We start from the raw sequence: 19,894 nt of genomic DNA, 5'->3' as shown, positions 1-19,894 counted from the left end.
TCAGTGCTCCTGGGCAGCTTCACCTCCTTCATGTTCCTTCGCGAGGAAATTTACGTTAAACAAATCCGGGCCAATAATAGACAAGTCTGGCTTCTCCCCGACAGCGGACGCGCAGGCGACCTCGTGGCACCGGAGGGTCTGGTAGATGCTCCGCCACCCCAGCCCGCATGTGCTCCTGGAAGGCGGGTTCCAGTCCAGCGGCAGCCTGGAGGGAAAGAACCAGGTGAGCGTGCGGATTCCTCAGCCCCCTGCTGCCTCCTGCTGAAACGTAAGCCCCCTGCTCAGCACGGTGGTCCTTCCATCATCCTACGGCTTCCATTAGCAATACCAGGGGCATGTTGGTCTCTTCTACGCACCCCTCTATCCACCTCCTGTTTATTTCTCAACACCTTGGAAAGCCACCGACTCCCACCTCTCAGAATCCTTTCCTAGTCAAGTCCTTGCCACGGTCGCCCCCTCCCCCACCCAGACTCCGAGCCATTCGCACAACACACGCTGTGCCATCTTAGCCATTGTGAACGACAGGTAGTTGTGTAGCATTAAGTCCATTCACACTGTTGTGCAAACATCGCCTCCGTTCATGTTTGGAACTCTTGGCATCTTGTAAAATGGAAACTCTATCCCCCATTACACTACAACTCCCTATTCCCCACTCCCCCCAGCCCCCTGGCCATGGCCTCTCTGTCGCTCTGAGCTGACTCCTCCTAGTTTCTCACGGGATTCATCCTTTTGCCTCTGGCTTATTTCACTTAGCTTAAGGTCCTTGTAGTCGATCCAGGCTGTAGCTGCTCTTCCTTCTCTAAAGGTTCCCTTGCAAATGGCTATGTCCTATTCAACTTACAGGTCTGGGTATGAATCATTCTTCCAGGAAGCCCGGACTACTGTTTCCACGATGCTTTGCACCCCTTCTGTCAGAGGACAGCCAAGCGGTGAAGGACTAGAGCCTAGAGACAAGCCCCCTGCTTCCCCGAGTGTGAACTCCTTCGGGTCACAGACTCTTGTATTCTCACCCCACCCAGCCGAGAGCAGTGTAAATGCCCTGAACGTATCCATGTACAATTTCCGGCAAAATTCTTGAGACCAAGCCTGAATGTTCTGCATCTATCAGAGATAGGAGGTATACTTGCCTACCCTTCCCTAGAGCACCGTTTGTCTCTGTGGTGCCCTTCTCTGTCTGTTTCCTGGCTTCCGTGGCCTCTGTCACTAGTCCCCCCCCCCCATGTCTCTGAGAGTCCAAGGGTATCCTCTGCCTCCCTCTGTTCCATGCATGGTCACTGCATCACCCACTTGCCTTCCTGGCACAGGGTCTCTTCCCAGTCTGCCGCTCCCAGACTTGCTTCACCCCACACAGCCCGGAAAGCCCCTACTCCTGGCCACTTGCTCACCCCTTTCTGTACAAGTGAACCCCAGCTAGTTAATACTAGTGCCATCACTCTGGCCTGCGTTTGGGGGAGGGTGCTTGATTCCACGATCAGCTGCCCATTGCCAACAGCTTCTACTTCCTATCTGGAGCATTATAAAGCTACACTTCAGGGGGACGTCTGAGTGGCTCAGTTGGTTAGGCAACTGACCCTTGGTTTCAGCTCAGGTCATGATCTCTGAGTCATGAGACTGAGCCCTGCTTGGGGTTCCATGCTCAGTGAGGAGTCTGCTTGAGGATTCTCTCTCCTTCTCCTTCTGCCCCTCTCCACTGCCTCAAAAGAAAAAAAAAAAAAAGCTACAACTTCCTTTCTATGCTCATATAAAAGCCCTTCTCTGAGGCCTGGTCTTTTCACATACTGGTGACACCATGTGCCAGCCTTATACGGACCAGTGGTTTGACTTTGGGCAACTCCCAATCCTCAGTTTCCTTATCTATAAGTGTGGAAAACACACAGTCCATCTCCAGGATGTTATGAGAATGAAACAAGATCATTTAGTAATTCCCGCCTAAACATCAGAGGTGGACTGGAAGATCCCCAACATTTTTTGGTGTTGGATGAGGTGTGTGCTGTTTGAGAAGGCAGGCCCCACTGAGAGAGTGCAGGTGAGGTATTTGATGGGTAGACCAATGACAGGGTCATCCCCCTCTTCCTTCCTGCCCGTGTTCTCTTCTTCTCTTCCTCAATGCTACAGCCACGCTGTCCAGAGAAAGGCATCAGTTTGATTTGTTTTGATTCTTGCTACTCAAAGGATCACACATGGTAGATGCCCTCTTAACTGAAATGATGGATTGACTGACCCTGTAAACACCGTGTCTGATGCCTGCAGCTTCCCAACGGTCATGGCTGGTCAATGACACATCTGCTCCCAGTGGTTGAGGGTTGAGTTGTGTGCTTAACAAAGACCCTCTGTGTTTGTTACCAAACCTGTATGCCAGTGGTACCTTTTATTGCGGTCATAAATCAATTTACATGATATGAAATTTAATGAAATTCAGGTGAATAGTTTTTATTTTGTGAAAACTAAGACGAATTCTTTGGTAAGACAAGAAGAAGGGTGATATTGAATTGAGGATAGATGGGACAACTTTTTAAAGTGTATGGAAAATTCTAAAAATCTAGGAGGGTACTGTGCTCATATTGCTTTGCAAGTATCTTTTAGTTCTTGCTCTACTTAAAAAGAGCAGAAACTGAAAGTCATATATAATGTATTTATGGAAGACTGTGCTGTACTTGTCTCTTAGTTGAAGAGAAAGTCTTGGCCCCAAATCCAAAGATCGGGGAACAAATGTACATCTTACTGTTGCAAGTTGAAATAAAACGTTTACTGTTTTATGTAGGGTTCTCTGCCTTTAAAAACATAGATTTTTAAGTAGCCCAACAAACTTGTGTCCATCCAACTGGATGAGAGTATTTCCACTGGTTCCCCTTCTGGCTGGGACTCTCTAAGCAGCCCCACTCTGGCCTCTTTTCTTCACTGCTCACAGCTCCCTATTTAAGGTTCCACTCTTGTGGCCTTGAGCAGAAAGAGAGAATCGATGCTGAGTCCAGAGCCAACATTCATGCTGCCCCTCTTGGAGTGGACCTAACAATCATGATGGTAGATGGTATCTTCCTACGGCTGCCTCCTGCTCTTGGTTTATGTTGTTTGGCAGCCTTGTCCCACCCCACACCCAGAGCCGTCTCTGGAGATGGACTGAACGGTGTCCCTCAAAACTCAGATGTTAGAGCCCTAAACCCCAGTGTAATGCTGTTTGGAGATGGGGTCTTTGGGAGGTCATTAGGGTTGATGAAGTCATGAGATGGGACCCTTAGAATAGGATTAGTGTCTTTAGAAGAAGAAGAAGAAGAGAGAGATTCTTGTTTCACCCCATGAGGACATAGTGAGAAGTTCATCACCTGGAACTGAGTTGACCCAAACCTCGATCTTGGACTTCTACCCTCCAGAACTCTAAGAATAAATGTCTGTTGGGTAAGCCACCCAGTCTTGTGTTTTGTTACAGCAGCCTCGGCAGACTAACACTCCAAGGAGAGGCAACTAAAACCCATGCTGGTTCTGCAAAGGTGTTTAAAGAATGGTGATGATTCTGCCCTCGCCCATGATGACAATGATGAAGATCCAAGGTATCTGTGGATGGAGACTCCTGCTCCCTTTCTGTCTCCAGACAAACACAATGTCATGCTCACCATCTCCTTAGATCACAGATTCTCCTGGGAGATCCTGGGTACCAACAGGAAGTCTAAATGCCTTGCCTGAGGTCACAGTGTTTTCAAAGACAGACCTGTAACTCTAATTTTTGTCCATGCCATTTAATTTCTTTTTTTAAAAGATTTTATTTATTTATTTGACAGAGAGATATATAGAGAGAGCACAAGTAGGCAGAGTGGCAGGCAGAGGGAGAGGGAGAAGCAGTTCTCCACTGAGCAGCAAGCCCGATGTGGGGCTTGATCCCAGGACCCTGGGATCATGACCTGAGCCGAAGGCAGCTGCTTAACCAACTGAGACAACCAGGCACCCCTTGTCCTTGCCATTTTCTAACCAAACTTTAGATTCATGGCTGTCAACTTTTTTCTGGCATGATACACAAGGAAGGGTTTCCATGTGTGATGCCTTCTGATTTTGACAGCATCTGAAACATCCTACTATTTGACTCACTGGAACAGAGATTGGCTAGTCACCTACTAAAAGTCCTTTGTTGCTTTCCTTCTTGGTTACAGAACTTTGAATTCTCTTGCAGCTAGGTGTTACCATGTGACTAAGTTCTGGCCAACAGGATGTAAGCAGAAGTATGTAGGACCTCCTGGAAAAGTTCATGAAGGGAGCAGATCTGGCTGGGATGTGCCTCCCTTTTGTCCTGGACATCTGTTCTCCGTGTTTCTGTTTCTTCAGACTATTTGGAAAGTGGGGGGCCCTTGCGGCTATTTGTACCATAAGATGATAGTGAAGACAGAAACCAGAACTAAGATACTGGGCAGAAGTACAAAAAAGGGGTCTGGGCTCCTGATGATTCGGAACCACTGCACCATGGAAATGGGCAAGTCAGGATGGTGTCATCACTCATGCACCCCCACAACCTAGTTCTAAATCCCATGATGAAAAGAAGTAACAGGTAACACTGAGTAGCTGTTTCCAGGTCCCTTGATGATTGGGACCCAGGACAGTTGGTATGGGGCCTGGAGAACAAAACACCTCACAGAACTGGAGAGACACTTTCATTCATTTCACTTCTCTGTGGAACCCAGCCACATCCCGGTGCAGGGAAACTAGAGGGCACACAAGGCCTTTGGGATACCCCATGTTTTCTGAGCTTTGGATCCTCATCCCACACCCTCAGGAAGTCTGAGCAGCTACAAGAAGAACAGTGAGAGTACTGCCCCACATGGTCTTGAAGGCAGCAACATCAGCCATGGAGCTCAAGATGAAGAACTCAACGGGTTGCCCTTGGCCTCCTGGGATGGCTAGGCAAAACTGGGGCTCGGGGTGTCCAGTCATGCAGGTAGGACATCACACTGGCGAGATTTGAATGGTGACCTCATTCTAGTCACAGGTTGGGGGCTTAGGGACAAGTGACCCATGTTGATGACAGAGTGGTGTGGGATGCCTCAGCCAGGAAAGGCTGTCTTACTTTGGGGGGCCCTCACTTCGACCTGCCTACTCCTATTAGGCTGACCTGCCATTGCGAAATGCATACCATTGATCTATGTCTTCTTTCATTTCAACTTCAGGGATGGGGTCTTCTGGAGAGCGAGGATTAGGGGTCTTTTCAGGCTGGAAGAAGAAGGAACAGTTATGGGACTGAGAACCCAAGGTCACACTGGTGATGGGGAACAGGAATAACTTGTCAGTTACATGAATCTTCCATGTTGGAAGAAGATCCAGCCTGGCTGAATCTGCTGGAAAACAAGAACATTTCCCCCTGAGATTTTACTCAAGTTTTCAAACCACCAACTCATAGGAGATATTTTCCAGGTGAATGATTTTCTGCATTCCGTCAACTTATTTTAGTTGTGATTGTATTCGAAACGCTGATATTCTGGAAGAATTGCTACTGACACCCAGAATCCAGTCAACACATTCAGTTTTGCAAAAACAGACATTCAGAGAAACGTAACGTTTTTAGGGCTGGAACAAAACACACAGATCAGCTAATCCCCCTCTCATTTCATAGATTAATAGGAGTGATTGGTGAAGGTCGACACATCTAATGAAGGTAAACTTGAGATCAGAACTCAAGAGACCCTACCTTGTAAACAGTGCTGCAAACACTTTATTCTGCAATTTCACAGTTTGGATTCCCATTGACTGGCCCAAATACACTACATAAGGGCTGAGATTCTTTTCTTAATTTTCCCCATGTATTTCTCTTAGAAAGAATTGACAGACTGTTTCCTGAGGTAACAGCAGTCAAATCGGATAGGATAATAAACACAGAAGCACCTAATGGTTTATCTACACAAGACCAATGTCAATCCTGGAGTCCACTGCCCCACCCCCTTTCACTCTCAGAGAACAAACATCACATAAATTATCTATTTTGATCTGTTGAACCGAATAGCCTTCCTCCCCTCCCTGCCTCTCCCTTCCCCTCCCTTCCTTCTTCCTCTTGCTTTGCTCTCCTCCCTCAGCTCCCTCCTTCCGGTTCCTACATTAGAATTGCAGTCAGAATTTCTCTCTAGGACTGCTTCCAGCCAAACATCAGCCTGGCTTCTGCGCACGTCAGCACATTTCCCTCATCCTGGCCTTCCTCTCTTCCCACCTCCCTCTGTGCTTTTGTTTCCAAATTGCGGGTCTATCAAAATTAATGAACTCATTTATTTGCTCTATATCAAATGCACATGGAAATTATTGTATTTCTAAATAGACCGATAATGCTGGGTAGACACATTCTGATCTCCTGAGAGCCACCATGGTACCTCTTTATAACCTTGGGAATGCTTACGAGAACACGATCGTGGCAATGTTGAGAGGCCTCTGACAAGACAGAAGGTTTTCTTGATCTATGTTTGCCGGGTCCCTTTATTTCCTATTTTGAGTATGTTTGGAGCTCTACAGAAAAGTCAGCAACGAGGTTACACTGTGTGATCAGTATTCTAGGAGGCTGCCAAGGAAAAATCTGAGACACATTATTTTGCTGGCAGAGCAGGTGTTCTGCTTTGAGTTGTAACATAACCAGTGAGCAATAGCTCATGAAATGACCTTCTTTTCAATTTATTAAAGGGCAAGCGTTTCTTGGAAATCCATATATTTCACTAAGCTCTAAATCAAGACTGCATCTACCAGAGCCCTCTCAAAATCTCTTGCTCCAATTTTGACTTTCATAGACTAGGGCACTAACCCGATCATTTCTTCCTATCACTTGCTAGGAAGCCAAGCTTTTGTGTGTATTTCTTAAAAGGGAGTGTGTGCAGTGGGCTGAATTGTCAGTGTCTGTCCTTCTCAGATGTGACTGCAGGGCTGAGCCTGATGCTAAGTCTCCTCCTTGCAGTCCAAGGCCACAGACAGTCACCTTTTTGTTGGTCAAAAGGAGGACAAAGTCAAGTGACCCTAGGAGACGGTTTCCCACAGATGGACCAACAATCCCTACCCTCTCAAACCCTAACACAGCTCTGGTCGGTAGCATGATCTAGGGACACACTTTTAATCCCTGTATTTACTTGGTTCTCTGGGTCATTCCTTGACTTTTTCAGGTTGCAGTTTGTATTCCAAGCCACAAAATTCCAAAATGCAAAGATGTGAATTGGATGTGCCGGGACCAACCTTAGCCTTTTCCTCCACCACCTTGTCTTGTTCCTCCTCCTTTGTGCGCAGAACAGCCACATCCCCTCCCAGCACTGGGTGAGCAGGTGTGCTCTGGGGATCTGTCAAAATTTCACAGGGCACTCTAGGGTGGCTCCAGGAGGCAGGAGTGAAAATATCCCAGGGGCTTTGTTGCCCAAAGGTTCCTGGAAGAATAGAGACAAATAAGCATAGTATGGGAGCTAACCTGGCTTCTAATTGGAGCAAAGCTTACTGCTAAGATGGCTAGGTCAACCTAATCAAATTTAGTTCCGCTTTCATAGTTCCTTAAGAAACAATTCCAGGGCAGTTGGCTCTGGAAACCTGAGCCTGGTATGCCTCCTATAAAATGCATCACATGCGCGCTTGAACTACTCAGTAATCTACTGAGGATTTACAGAATAAATTCTAAACAGTTTTAACATTTGCTTCAAGGGGTATCAGTTAGGGAAACAAGATGACCTGCTGAAATAAATATACAGAGTCTCTCTACACAGTAAGTCAGGTTAATCTTATTACTTTAGCTGACCCTGGCTAGGCCTTTCCCCATACACAGCCCCTCCAGTCCTGAATCATTTCTACAGAAACATGACCCTATGATAACAGGGTTCCTTACCAAACTCACTGAGCTCCCTGGCTGAGTTCTAGAAGTTTAACTGTCTTTGATTTTGCTTATTTTTGTGAACGTAAGCTGACTTTATGGTATGGCCTGAATTTTGTTTCTCCCCCAAAACTCATTATGCGAAAGCCCTAACCTCCAATGTGACTATATTTGGAGATAAAGCCTTTATGAAAGTCATTAAGGTGAAAATGAGATCCCGATCTGACTGGGATCTGATAAGAAGAGATACCAGAGCAGTCTCTCTGCCATGTGAAGATACAAGAAAATGGTCCTCTGCAAGCCAGGAAGAGAGCTCTCTCCAAAACCCAACTGTGCTAGAACCTGATCCCAGATGTCCAGTCTCCAGAACTGTTCTCATGTGAGACATAAATGTCTACTGTTTCAGTTGCCTGGTGGATGTTATTTGTTAGGCAGCTTGAGCTGACTAATACACTTGGCCTCAGAGAATTCATGACTCAACAGAGGCTACATCAGAAACCCTGAACTGGGACTGAGGTAATGGCCAGGTAGATGTTCCATACCTATGTACTTCCCGTCCACACTCCACAGGCGCACAGTGTGGTCAAGGGAGGATGACAGCAGAAACTTTTCTTCTATCAGCTCCAGACTAATGAGATAAAAAGAGAGGAGAGATGCTCCAAGGCTTGTCCAGCATGAGACACATTGGATCAACATGTCAATGCTCCATTAATTACAGTCGGAATATAGAAGCCAAGTCAATCTCCCCAGTTATTCCTGGTACCATTCTTTCCCTGCCTCCTACCATACCACACTCTTCAAATTCTCTGGCTTCAGCCCCAAGGTATCAAACAAGATACACTGGAAACCATCTTATAGATGATGGGCCTAGGGGGTAGATCACAAGGTTGTAAAAAACATCCCAGCCAGAGTTCAGGCCATGCCTTTAGCACCGACTCCTTTCAACTCAGTAACAAAATTAAATGGATAAAAATAAATAAATAAATAAACTAAATTTCCAAACTTATAGTAAAATACCAGATCAGATCTAGTCAAGGAAGACAATCATCCATTTATAAGAAAAATGAAGACTTCCAATCAGTCTTGTGCAAACAATACCTATATTTTCTTTCACTAACAGCAGGACTAGAATACTGTCTTCCTATTTCAAGTAACTCAGAGGCCTTCTGAGAGGGTTAATGTGATCGAAGTTCTGAAAAGTATTTTTTTAAATTTTTTTATTTTTTATAAACATATATTTTTATCCCCAGGGGTACAGGTCTGTGAATCGCCAGGTTTACACACTTCACAGCACTCACCAAAGCACATACCCTCCCCAATGTCCATAACCCCACCCCCCTTCTCCCAATCCCCCTCCCCCCAGCAACCCTCAGTTTGTTTTGTGAGATTAAGAGTCTCTTATGGTTTGTCTCCCTCCCAATCCCATCTTGTTTCATTTATTCTTCTCCTACCCACTTAAGCCCCCATGTTGCATCACCACTTCCTCATATCAGGGAGATCATATGATAGTTGTCTTTCTCCGCTTGACTTATTTCGCTCTGAAAAGTATTTTAACTCTTACAAATTCTCGAACTCTAAAATGGATGGTACTTACGATGTCACCACACTGACATGGGCCCGCCAGAATGTCACATCTAAATTGAAAGAAAGAACACACCTGAGTACAGTTGGAGTTAATGTGAGATGCTGTACAACCATTCCTACAGGACAGGGTCAGATCTGGATAAGTGTCCTGCAAGGGGAGAGATACTGGTGTGGCAGTCGTTGGTTTTGTTATATTAATTGATAAGTGTTTATCGAGCGTCTACTATGTATAAGACCCTATCCCAGGTCCAAAGACGTACAAAATGGGTCCTGTTCAAGGTGCTTATGTTATGGTTTTCCTCAGTGCTTAGGGTTTGGTAAGCATGCAGAAGCAGACAACTAATGAGAATTATTTTGTGAATTAGCCAGGTAAGAGCTATGTTCCCAGTACTTGGAGTAAATGACCTAGACCAGGCAGGTGGCTCTTACTCTTAAATTCCAATTTCTTTTACTCTAGCATTTAAACTTCTGTGGTGAACAGGAAAAGATGACTCAGTGGAAGTATGCAAATATTTACCTCTCTATTGGCTTTATAGAAATCTATTTATATATACATATAGAAATATAGAAATGCTATATTCTATTTATATAGAATAGTTATATAGAAATGTATATGGGGTTTCATATAACCATTTATATATGTTAAATATTAAATATGCTAAACAAAGCTAAATATGCTTAGTTAGAAAGTTGTCTGAGGGACACAGAGTAAAAAATGAACAAATCCTGAAAATTATGTATTGTGTGTATGTAGGTGTTTACCTATTTACACTTGTATATATATATGGATTATATATATGGATAGAAATTTTCTGGAAGAAAATGAAAATTCATTAACAGTGTTCTCCAGATGCAGCAAAGGCAGGCTAGGAGGCAATAGAGGTCACAGTTAACAACTACTATTTTCCATTTTCCATTCTTTTGTGATGTCTAATTTTTTTTTCCAAACTTGAACACTTTTACAATTGCTGAAAGGGTTTTAAATTTTTAAACATTTTTCTGACTGCTAAACCAATATGTTTCTGGAAAATTTAGAAAATACACATTTCCAAAAATAAAAAATAAATAACTTCATCTACAAAGAGCTAACATTTTCAAAAACTTTGGTGTATGTCCTTCCAGACTTTCAGACTTCCATATACTTCTTCGTTTTAACAAAGACTCGTACTTCAGTTATTTCACAATCTGAATTTTTTCACTTAATAATTTACCATGAATATTTTTCCTGTGAATACATTTTCATTCACAGCATTATTATTTAATGACTAGATGGCATTCCAGTGTATTTGTTACACCATCACGTACTGAACCAATTCTCCTTATGTTGGATATCTAGCTTGTCTCTAATGATTGTCTTTTGCACAAACAATGTTTTGATTCACACCCTGATAACTAAATCTTTGGGCACTTGTCTTTTTTTTTTAATTTAAGATTTTATTTATTTATTGGACAGAGAGAGATCACAAGTAGGCAGAGCGGCAGGCAGAGAGAGAGGGGGAAGCAGGCTCCCTGTTGAGCAGAAAGCCTGATGCGGAGCTTGATTCCAGGAGGATCATGACCTAAGCCTAAGGCAGAGACTTAACCCACTGAGCCACCCAGGTGCCCTACACTTGTCTTATTATTCTTTTTGGCTACATGCCTAGAAGTAGGACTGCTGGTCTGAAGCTTTAGATACATACTGTCAACTTGCCCTTCAGATAGTATATACCAATTTGCTATCTAAGAGCATCTGAGTGCCCATTTTCCTGTATCTGTGCCAACTGTGAATATTTTCATAAAACTATTTGTTACTACATCCATTTGTAAAGGATTGAAGAGAGCCCCTCCCATTCTCACTGGTACAATTTCATTTTACCAATGAAAACATTTAATTAAAACCGAAGCTGTGCTAATCATGGTATTTAACAAGGAGCGTTCACTGCTTACTCTTGGGGGACTGCAGCTCAGGTCCCTGCAGGCCGTACTCTTTGATGTCATAGACGTGCACAAAACCTTCCTGGTCAGCCACGTAGGCAAGAACATCTCCTGCTGTCACCGTGATGCTGCTGACCTGCGCTTTGTCCCTGGACTGAAAGAGACATGCACAGCACCATTACAGAGACACCCACGTGGTGCATCCCAGACACACACAGACATAGCCCCTCACACATACATACACACGAGCATAGCCTTTCACAGACATGTACACACGGGGCCACTCGTAGATAGCCAGACACACACGCACATACACACACATAGGGCCCATGACACACACACAAACACACGTGCACACATACGTAGTCCATCAGAGATACATGTGGGGTCAGGGTCATTGCAGATAAAGCAATGTCTTTATCTTGCCTGTCAGACAACGGCAAGTGGAATGCTATATCTCATTTATAGCAAGAACCAATCACTGTGCCTGTGTTAATCTTTCAGCGAGATAGGGAAATGCTGTATAGAAAAATAAAGCTAAGAACTTGGAGCCCATAAGATTGCTGTGTTTCATAGCCAGGCTAGTGTCAAAAAAGAAAAAAAACAACATGGGTGCCTGGGTGACTCAGTCACTTTAAGCAACTGCCTTCAGCTCAGGTCATGATCCCAGGGTCCTGGGATAGAGCCCTGCATGGGGCTCCCTGCTTAGTGGGGAGTCTGCTTCTCCCTCCCCCTTTCCTGCTGCCTCTCCCCCACCCCACCCCTGCGTGTGCTCTCACACGTTCTCTCAAATAAATAAATAAAATCTTAAAAAACAAAACAAACAAAAACAAAAAACAACAGACCCAAAGCCTGGAAGTGATTTCCAACCAACTTCCCAACTTACGGGAGTGAAGTTTGCAATGGGACAGGCCCCACCAAACAGCTTCCAGAAGGTAACAGAACCTGTGAGAAGGGGACAGCAGGAAGGGCAGTGTGGCTGTGCAGCACCACCCCCCACCCCCTCCAACCTCCCCACCGCCCCTGTGCTGAGTGTCTGAGCCTTTGCTGACAGGCCCTGCAACCTCATGACCCCAGGGCCTTGTTCTTTCTCCCTTGGCTAACCGATCAGTTAGAATTATCAGAATTATCAGTAAATACTGGGGCGGGGGTCTTCTGTATGGATTTTGGATTAACTGGCTCAGTAGCCTTTTCTTTCTCCATTAATCTGGGCAGATTTCGTGATGAGAAGGTCTCCAGCTTTGGCCATAGAGGAAGGGTCCAGAAATTTGGGCTACAGCAATAATGTGTGTGTGTGTGTGTATGTGCGCGAGCGCGCACGCACGCGCACATCTGTGTGCCTGTATGTATGAGCACTTATTTCACACACAGTGTGGGACTTGCCTAGTCAAAGGAATTCGGGGAGGGGTGGGCGAGGTCCTTTTTGGCCTAACAGTTTTGCACAATTCTTTTTTTTTTTTTTTTTTTTTTTTAGTTTTGCACAATTCTTGACTATGTTTTATACGTGGATGTTCATGGAGCAAGCCTTTGTGAAGGGGGACCCCATGTGTACTGCATCCTCTTGGGAGCTCCCTAATGAATGCACTTTCCTCCTCTTCTCTCAGGAGCAAAGGAGCTCTGTGCTCCCACTGGGTAAAGCACAAGCCATGGATGCCTCATGGAGGAGGATGGAGAGAAACATCCAAGGACATCTGCAGCTTGGGGGGCTGCTGGAACCCTGAGTCCGCAGCCTCTGTCACTACATGATGAGAAGAACACAGACGACCAAATACCCTGGGACCAATAGACATAGCTCAAGCCTTCCCTTGCCACCGGAACACAGTTGGCTGGCTGCTTTCAACTCGCAATTTTAATTAAAATCCTACAGCTTTGGAACAGGACTATGGCCCACTTGTTACATTTTACTAAAGCCCGTGGTGGGGAGCCGGAGGGGTCATGTCATTTGTGGAATGTCACCAAGCTAGTTAGTGGCAGATCTGGACTCAGAAGCTCATCCTCAAGTTCTTGGGGGAGCCCCAGCTTCTTCGTCCTAAAATGAGCAGGCTACGTAGCCGATCTCCACTCAGGATTCTTTGTTCGTCTTCTTTAGGCTCTTTGGTCAGGCCGCCTGTGGCTGCTAATGGCCCCTTAAAGAATGTGCTGTGGCTGCTCTTGGCCATCCCCTTACAGACTGTGATTGGCGTTTCCTCAGCCTGACTCAATGATGTCCTCTGTGGCCCACTTCACTTGCAGAGGGCCTCTGAGTGGGCAGCCGGGGCAAGGAAACTTGATTTGGAGGAAGGGGGAGTCAGGCCCTCACTCTCCATGTGACCACCTCGCTGGCTGGCAGGACTGGGCCAGGGCAGGCCAGGGTGGGGGCCTCGTCAGCCTGGGTTCTAAGGAGAGACAGCAGCCAGAGGGAGGGATAGGAGAGGTTGCAGAGGACAGGAATGAGGGACTGGGGACCCCCCTCTCCAAACCTGGGCTTAGAGTGACCAAGTCTTAGCAAAGAGCAGCACTGGGGGATGCCATTCTCACCTCCAGGCCCATTGGTGATGAGGGAAGCAGCCACTGATTCAAACTTGGCAGCCCGAGACTTCAGGAAGGTGAGGCAGGAAACACACCGGTCTGAGCCTGGTGACCAGGGAAAGTTTCGTTGTGATCTCCATCAGGCTCACAGCCCTTTCTTGCCCCCTTCCTGCAACCCTGCTCCCTCCACACCCCACCGTGGGCCTGAAGCTGGAGCTGAGCATACAGGGGTGCTCAGGCAAGCAGGCACCTGTGCTGGTTAAGAACCAACCCAGGTGAAGTCAGGTGTGAAGGCTAATGGCCCTGGCAACACAGGATCCTAGGGCTTTTGGAGATAGTCAAGGATTTGGGAGAATTTGCCCGGGATTTTATGGGTGTTCCTCAGGAAGCCCCAATCTCCAAAAATTCCTGGATTGGAATAATACAAATTAATCTTATGTCACCTTTGACATTTACCAAGATGGAAAACCATGTGAAATCCCATGGAAAACCATGTGAAATCCTATGGTTTATTGGATTATTAACCCCATGGCCAGATGAGGAAGTAGAGGCTTATAAGGGTGAAAAGCTTTGCTCAAGGCCATAAAGATGTTCATGCTTCTATTCACTTTGTTTGTTTGTTTGTTTTTATCAACATCTGTTTAATCTCTGGTACAGCCTAGGCATTGCACTAAGGGCTGCAGAGAGAAAGGGAAGCAGAGAGCGAACCAAAGCAGAACTAGCCCCAGGAATGAACAGGATGCTGATGGCACCTGCAGGATGAAGGCTTCTCAGGGGAAGCAGCATCCGATTTGTAATCTCGAAAGATACCATGGGCAGGCGGCAGAGAGGGCTCTCTAGGGCGAGATGTCAAGCCCCAATCTTCACAGCACAGCCAAGTGTCGGAATAACTTCAAAGCCCACCACCCTGCTTCGCCTTGGTCTTCCAGTCTCCTGGCTAGACGTCCAGGACCTCCACACAGGGGCCACATCTGTCTTGTTTATCACTTATCTGTAATCCCCTCACAGTGCTTGGCACACAGAACTCAACTATTTCTGCAGAAGAAAAGTCCAACAAGCTCTTTAGAAGCAAAGCTGTGAGAGCCACAAAGAACGTTGCTACTTGAGGTTGTGGACAAAGAACTCCCTTAATATTGCCCTCCTTGAGTCTGTGTGCTCCAGGGTACATAGGTTGCCCAGAGTAGAGGTGCAATGAATGATCTCATGTAAATAAGGGGCCATATAAAAAATGGGGTTGATACTGGAGTTAAATACGAGGGGTGCTGCTCCTTGTATTTAACACCGTGAGGACACTCAGGTATCATGTTGTTAATCATTCAACAACATTTATTTTGGCCTCTGAGCTCAGCACTGTGCTGTGCACTCAGGAAACCATAGTGGACATGGTAGACTCAGGCCGTCAAGCTCTCCTAATCATTGTTACTGAGTTCTCTGGCCTCGGTTTCCTGATCTATGAAAATGGGTGCAATAGTACCTATCTCTCAGGGTCAATGTGAGCACTAAATGAGATAAAAATATTAAAAGAACTCAGGAAAATGACATAGAAGATTAAATAGAGTATTTTAAAAATATTTATATATTATTATATTAATTATAATTATTATTAAATACTAAATACTACTTAAATTATTATATTTATTAAATATTATATTATTATAATAAACAAATATCATTAGTTATAAATAAATATTTTATATTAGTTTCCTAATTAAAAAGCTTAGTATCTAAGAACTAATAAATGAATTTGGCAAGGTAGCAGGGTACAAAGTCAGCCCACAATAATCAGTTGTTCTTCTATATACAAACAAGGAACCATCTGAAAAGGAAATTACAAAAACAGTCCCATTTCCAATAGCATCAAAAAGAATAAAATATTCAGGAATTAAGAAAATGAAAGACTTATACAATGAAACCTACAAAACATTGCTGAAAGAAATTGAAGACATAAATAAATGAGAATACAACCATGTTCATGGATTAGCTGACTTAATATTGTTAAAAATTATTATATAATTAATATAAAAATATATATAATTTATTTTATATATATTATATATATAATATATATAAATAATATATAATACATACAAATATGTTATAATATAATATATAATATATATAAATATAAAAATATATATAAAATATTTATTAAAATATGAAATATTGTTTAAAATATGCAAAGAAATCTAGGGGCACCTGGGTGGTTCAGTCAGTTAAGCGTCTGTCTTCAGCTCAGGTCATGATCCCAGAATTGTGGGATCGAGCCCCTTATCAGGTCCCCTACGCGGGAGGGAGTCCATTTCTCCCTCTGCCTCTGCACCACCCCCCAAAAAAGTAAATAAATAAAATAAAATAAAACTACACAAAGCAATGTCAATGGTATTTTTTACAGAATAGAAAACCCGTCCTAAAGTTTGTATGGAATTTCAAGGGACCTTAGATAGCCAAAATAATCTTGAAAAAGAAGAGCAAAACTGGAGGATCCACATCTCTCAATTTTAATACTACTATAAAACTACAGTAATCAAACAGCGTGGTATTGACATGAAGACAGACATGTAGACAAATGGAATAGAATAGAGATCCCCAAAATGAACTCTTATATTTATCATCAAATGATATTTGATAAGGGTGCCAAGACTGTTCAATGGGGAAAGGACTCTTCAAGAAATGGTGTGGGAAAACTGGATATCCACCAGCAAAAGAATGAAATTGGATGCTTATCTACATATAAAAATTAACTCAAAGTGGATAAGAGACTTAAAGGTAAAAACCTAAAACAGTAAAACTCTTAGAAGAAAACAGAGGACAAAAACATCAGGACATTGGATTTGGCAATGGTTTCTGGGATATGACACTAAAGGCACAAGTAATAAAATTTAAAATAGACAAATTGGATTTCGTGAAATTTTTTTTAAAAATGTGCATCAAAAAACACTTACCCACAGTAAAAAGGCAACCTATAGAATGAGCAAAAATATCTGCAAATCATATATCTGATAAGGGATTAATATCTAGACTAGAGGGAACCTCTAAAACGAAAACAACAACAACAAAAAAAGAAGAAACAAAAAAACCAAAACAAAACAGAAAAACCTGTTTCAAAAGTGGGCAAAGGACTTGAGCAGACAGTTTTCCAAAAAAGTTATACAAATGGCTGATATGCACATGAAGGGATGCTCAACTTCACTTATCAGGGAAATGCAAATCAAAACCACAAGGAGATACCACCTCACACCCATGAGGATGACTATTAAGAAAGAGAGAAGGAAAGAAAGAACGAAAGAAAGAAAAGAGAAGAATAAATGTTGGCAAGGATGTGGAAAAACTGGGACCTTATGCACTATTGGTGGGAATGTAAATTGGTGCAGCCACTGTGGAGAACAGTACGGAGGTTCCTCAAAAAATCTAAAAAAATACCCCATGATCAAGCAATTTCACTTCTGGGTATCTACCCCAAATCACTGAAAAGCAGGGTCTTGAAGAGATACTTGTACACCTATGTTCATAGCAACATTATTCACAATAGTTAAAATGTGGAAGCAACCCAATTGTCTTTGGGTGGGAAAACGGATACCAAACTGTGGCATATCCACATACAATGGAATATGATTCAGCCTTAAAAAGAAAGTAAATACTTAATGAAACAAGATGGGATTGGGAGGGAGACAAACCATAAGTGACTCTTTTTTTTTTTTTTTTAAAGATTTTATTTATTTATTTGTCAGAGAGAGAGGGAGAGAGAGCGAGCACAGGCAGACAGAGAGGCAGGCAGAGGCAGAGGGAGAAGCAGGCTCCCTGCCGAGCAAGGAGCCCGATGTGGGACTCGATCCCAGGACGCCGGGATCATGACCTGAGCCGAAGGCAGCTGCTTAACCAACTGAGCCACCCAGGCGTCCCAAACCATAAGTGACTCTTAATCTCACAAAACAAACTGAGGGTTGCTGGGGAGGGGGGTAGGGAGAGGGTGGTTGGGTTACAGACACTGGGGAAGGTATGTGCTATGGTGAGTGCTGTGAAGTGTGTAAACCTGGCGATTCACAGACCTGTACCCCTGGGGCTAATAATACATTAGATGTTAATAAAAAAATAAAAAATTAAAAAAAAAAAAGAAAGTAAATTCTTGAATAAGCTACAATATGGATGAGACTTGAGGACATTACGGTAAGTGAAATAAGCCAGTCACAAAAAGACAAATACTGTATGATTCCACTTACAGGAAGGACTTAGAGTAGTCAAAATCATGAAGACAGAAGGTGTAAGGGGAGGCGGCGGGGAGGAGAGACTGGGGAGCTGGTGTTAAGCGGGGACAGAATTTTAGGTGGGAATGATGGAAGGTTCTGTGGATGGGTAGTGGAGGTAGTTACTCAGCCACATAACGTATTTAATACCATTGCACTGTACACGTTGCTGTGTGTATTTTACCACGATAAACAAAGAAAGAGGAGGAGGGGAAAAAGGAGAAGGAAGAGGGATTAGGAGGAGGGAAGTAGGAAGAGGAGGAGGATGGGGAGGGGAGGGGAGAGGGAGGAGAAAAAAGAAAAAGTCTTAGTCTCTCGGTGAGCCCACTGTTTTCCTGGATTTTAGTCTGGTTACAATCTCTGTCATTCTCTTTCACTATCAAATTCTTTCTCTTTGATGTCAAGGAAGAGGTGACAATCCCCAATATAAGGAAGAATGAAGCTTAAATGTCAAAAAGCCAGCAGAAAGTATTTGTTTTGGTCTCATTTGGCTTGGCTTACACCATTGCCTTTCTCCCTTAGCTCCCCTCTCTACTAAAAATGACTTCAGAAGAACAGTCTGGACAGTTTTTCCAAATAAGATGGTGACCTCTTAACCAATTCCATGTGAACAAGACCACTGGGTTCTGGTTTGACCTTCAAGAAGAGCCAATACTCCTCTTTCCTGGAAGGGTGGGGCACTTTCCCATATTTTCATCTCATTTGTGCAATGTAGAAATGTGAATTATTGGTAGCTATGGCTGGCTTCATATTTGGGGGAGGAAAGGAGTTTCTCAAAGCCAGCAGTCATATAACTTTAAGCAAAAATTCTGCTACAAACAGGGTTTTAAATTAGAGCTGCTGGCTAAAAGGTCAACATTGCATTCTTGGCCAGTGACTTTATTTTCATTTTAATGGCAAAGAAAATAATCATTAGAAGGAAATGCCACCACTTCTTCCTCAAAGATTTTTAAAAGTTTTGGGCACTAGCAGAAAGAGCCTCATAGAAGAATCTTTTTTATGTTATAGGGTAGGAACAGACTGAGTAATAAGGGAATAGGCTGGAGTGGCTGGGTGGCTTGGTCGGTTAAACATATGCCTTCTGCTAGGGCTGTGATTCCAGGGTCCAGGGATTGAGTCCAGCAATGGGCTCCTTGCTCAGCGGGGAGTCTGCTTCTCCTTCTGCCTGCCATTCCCCTGCTTGTGCTCATTCTCTACTCTCTGACAAAGAGATAAATATAATCTTTTAAAAAAAAAAGTCTACAGGTAATAATTTATTTTTAATGTCATGGTTTCTAGCCACTGCCTTCCAGAGTGTGTCTCAATCACAGCAGTCTTGAGGCATTGCTTTATCATTCTTTTATCTGTTGGGCATGCACATCTGTGAGCCATTTGAAGGCAGCATCAAGCCTCAAGTCTCTCTCTAGTCTTTTCTATGAATCTCCCTCAGGGTTATGTCGATGGGAATGGCTCAAAGATATTTTCTTTATTTTTTTATTTTTTTTTTATTTTTAAAGATTTTATTTATTTATTTGACAGAGAGAGATCACAAGCAGGCAGAGAGGCAGGCAGAGAGAGAGAGGAGGAAGCAGGCTCCCGGCTGAGCAGAGAGCCTGATGCGGGGCTTGATCCCAGAACCCTGCGATCATGACCTGAGCCGAAGGCAGTGGCTTAACCCACCGAGCCACCCAGGCGCCCCTCAAAGATATTTTCTGATCAAATGAGTTATTAGAGCTGTTCTTTGGCTAATAAGTTATCAGGTGCCTGAACCAGGAGATTGCAGGGTGGGTGGGGTTTTCTGAGGGTTTGCTGGTCGGGTTTCAGGAGATGCAAGAATCCCCCAGTTTTATGTAAAATCTCCAGTATCTCC

The 19,894-nt window shown here is 43.8% G+C and overlaps 1 protein-coding gene across 1 annotated transcript in view; it reads right to left on the bottom strand.

The window, feature by feature from the left end:
* Positions 1 to 19,894, bottom strand: part of LOC122907428 (WD repeat-containing protein on Y chromosome-like) — a 44,099-nt gene continuing 24,205 nt past the window's right edge. The window contains exons 12-19 of the mRNA XM_044250295.1: positions 13,814 to 13,909; positions 12,183 to 12,241; positions 11,309 to 11,450; positions 9,393 to 9,432; positions 8,341 to 8,426; positions 7,180 to 7,364; positions 5,114 to 5,190; positions 1 to 205 (exon numbers count right to left, since the gene is read on the bottom strand). Coding sequence (XP_044106230.1) covers positions 1 to 205; positions 5,114 to 5,190; positions 7,180 to 7,364; positions 8,341 to 8,426; positions 9,393 to 9,432; positions 11,309 to 11,450; positions 12,183 to 12,241; positions 13,814 to 13,909 — 890 coding nt within the window. The remainder of the gene's footprint in view (positions 206 to 5,113; positions 5,191 to 7,179; positions 7,365 to 8,340; positions 8,427 to 9,392; positions 9,433 to 11,308; positions 11,451 to 12,182; positions 12,242 to 13,813; positions 13,910 to 19,894) is intronic.

This window comes from Neovison vison, chromosome 5, assembly GCF_020171115.1.
Source record: "Neovison vison isolate M4711 chromosome 5, ASM_NN_V1, whole genome shotgun sequence".
Taxonomy (NCBI): domain Eukaryota; kingdom Metazoa; phylum Chordata; class Mammalia; order Carnivora; family Mustelidae; genus Neogale; species Neogale vison.
This window is presented reverse-complemented; position numbering and strand designations above follow the sequence as displayed.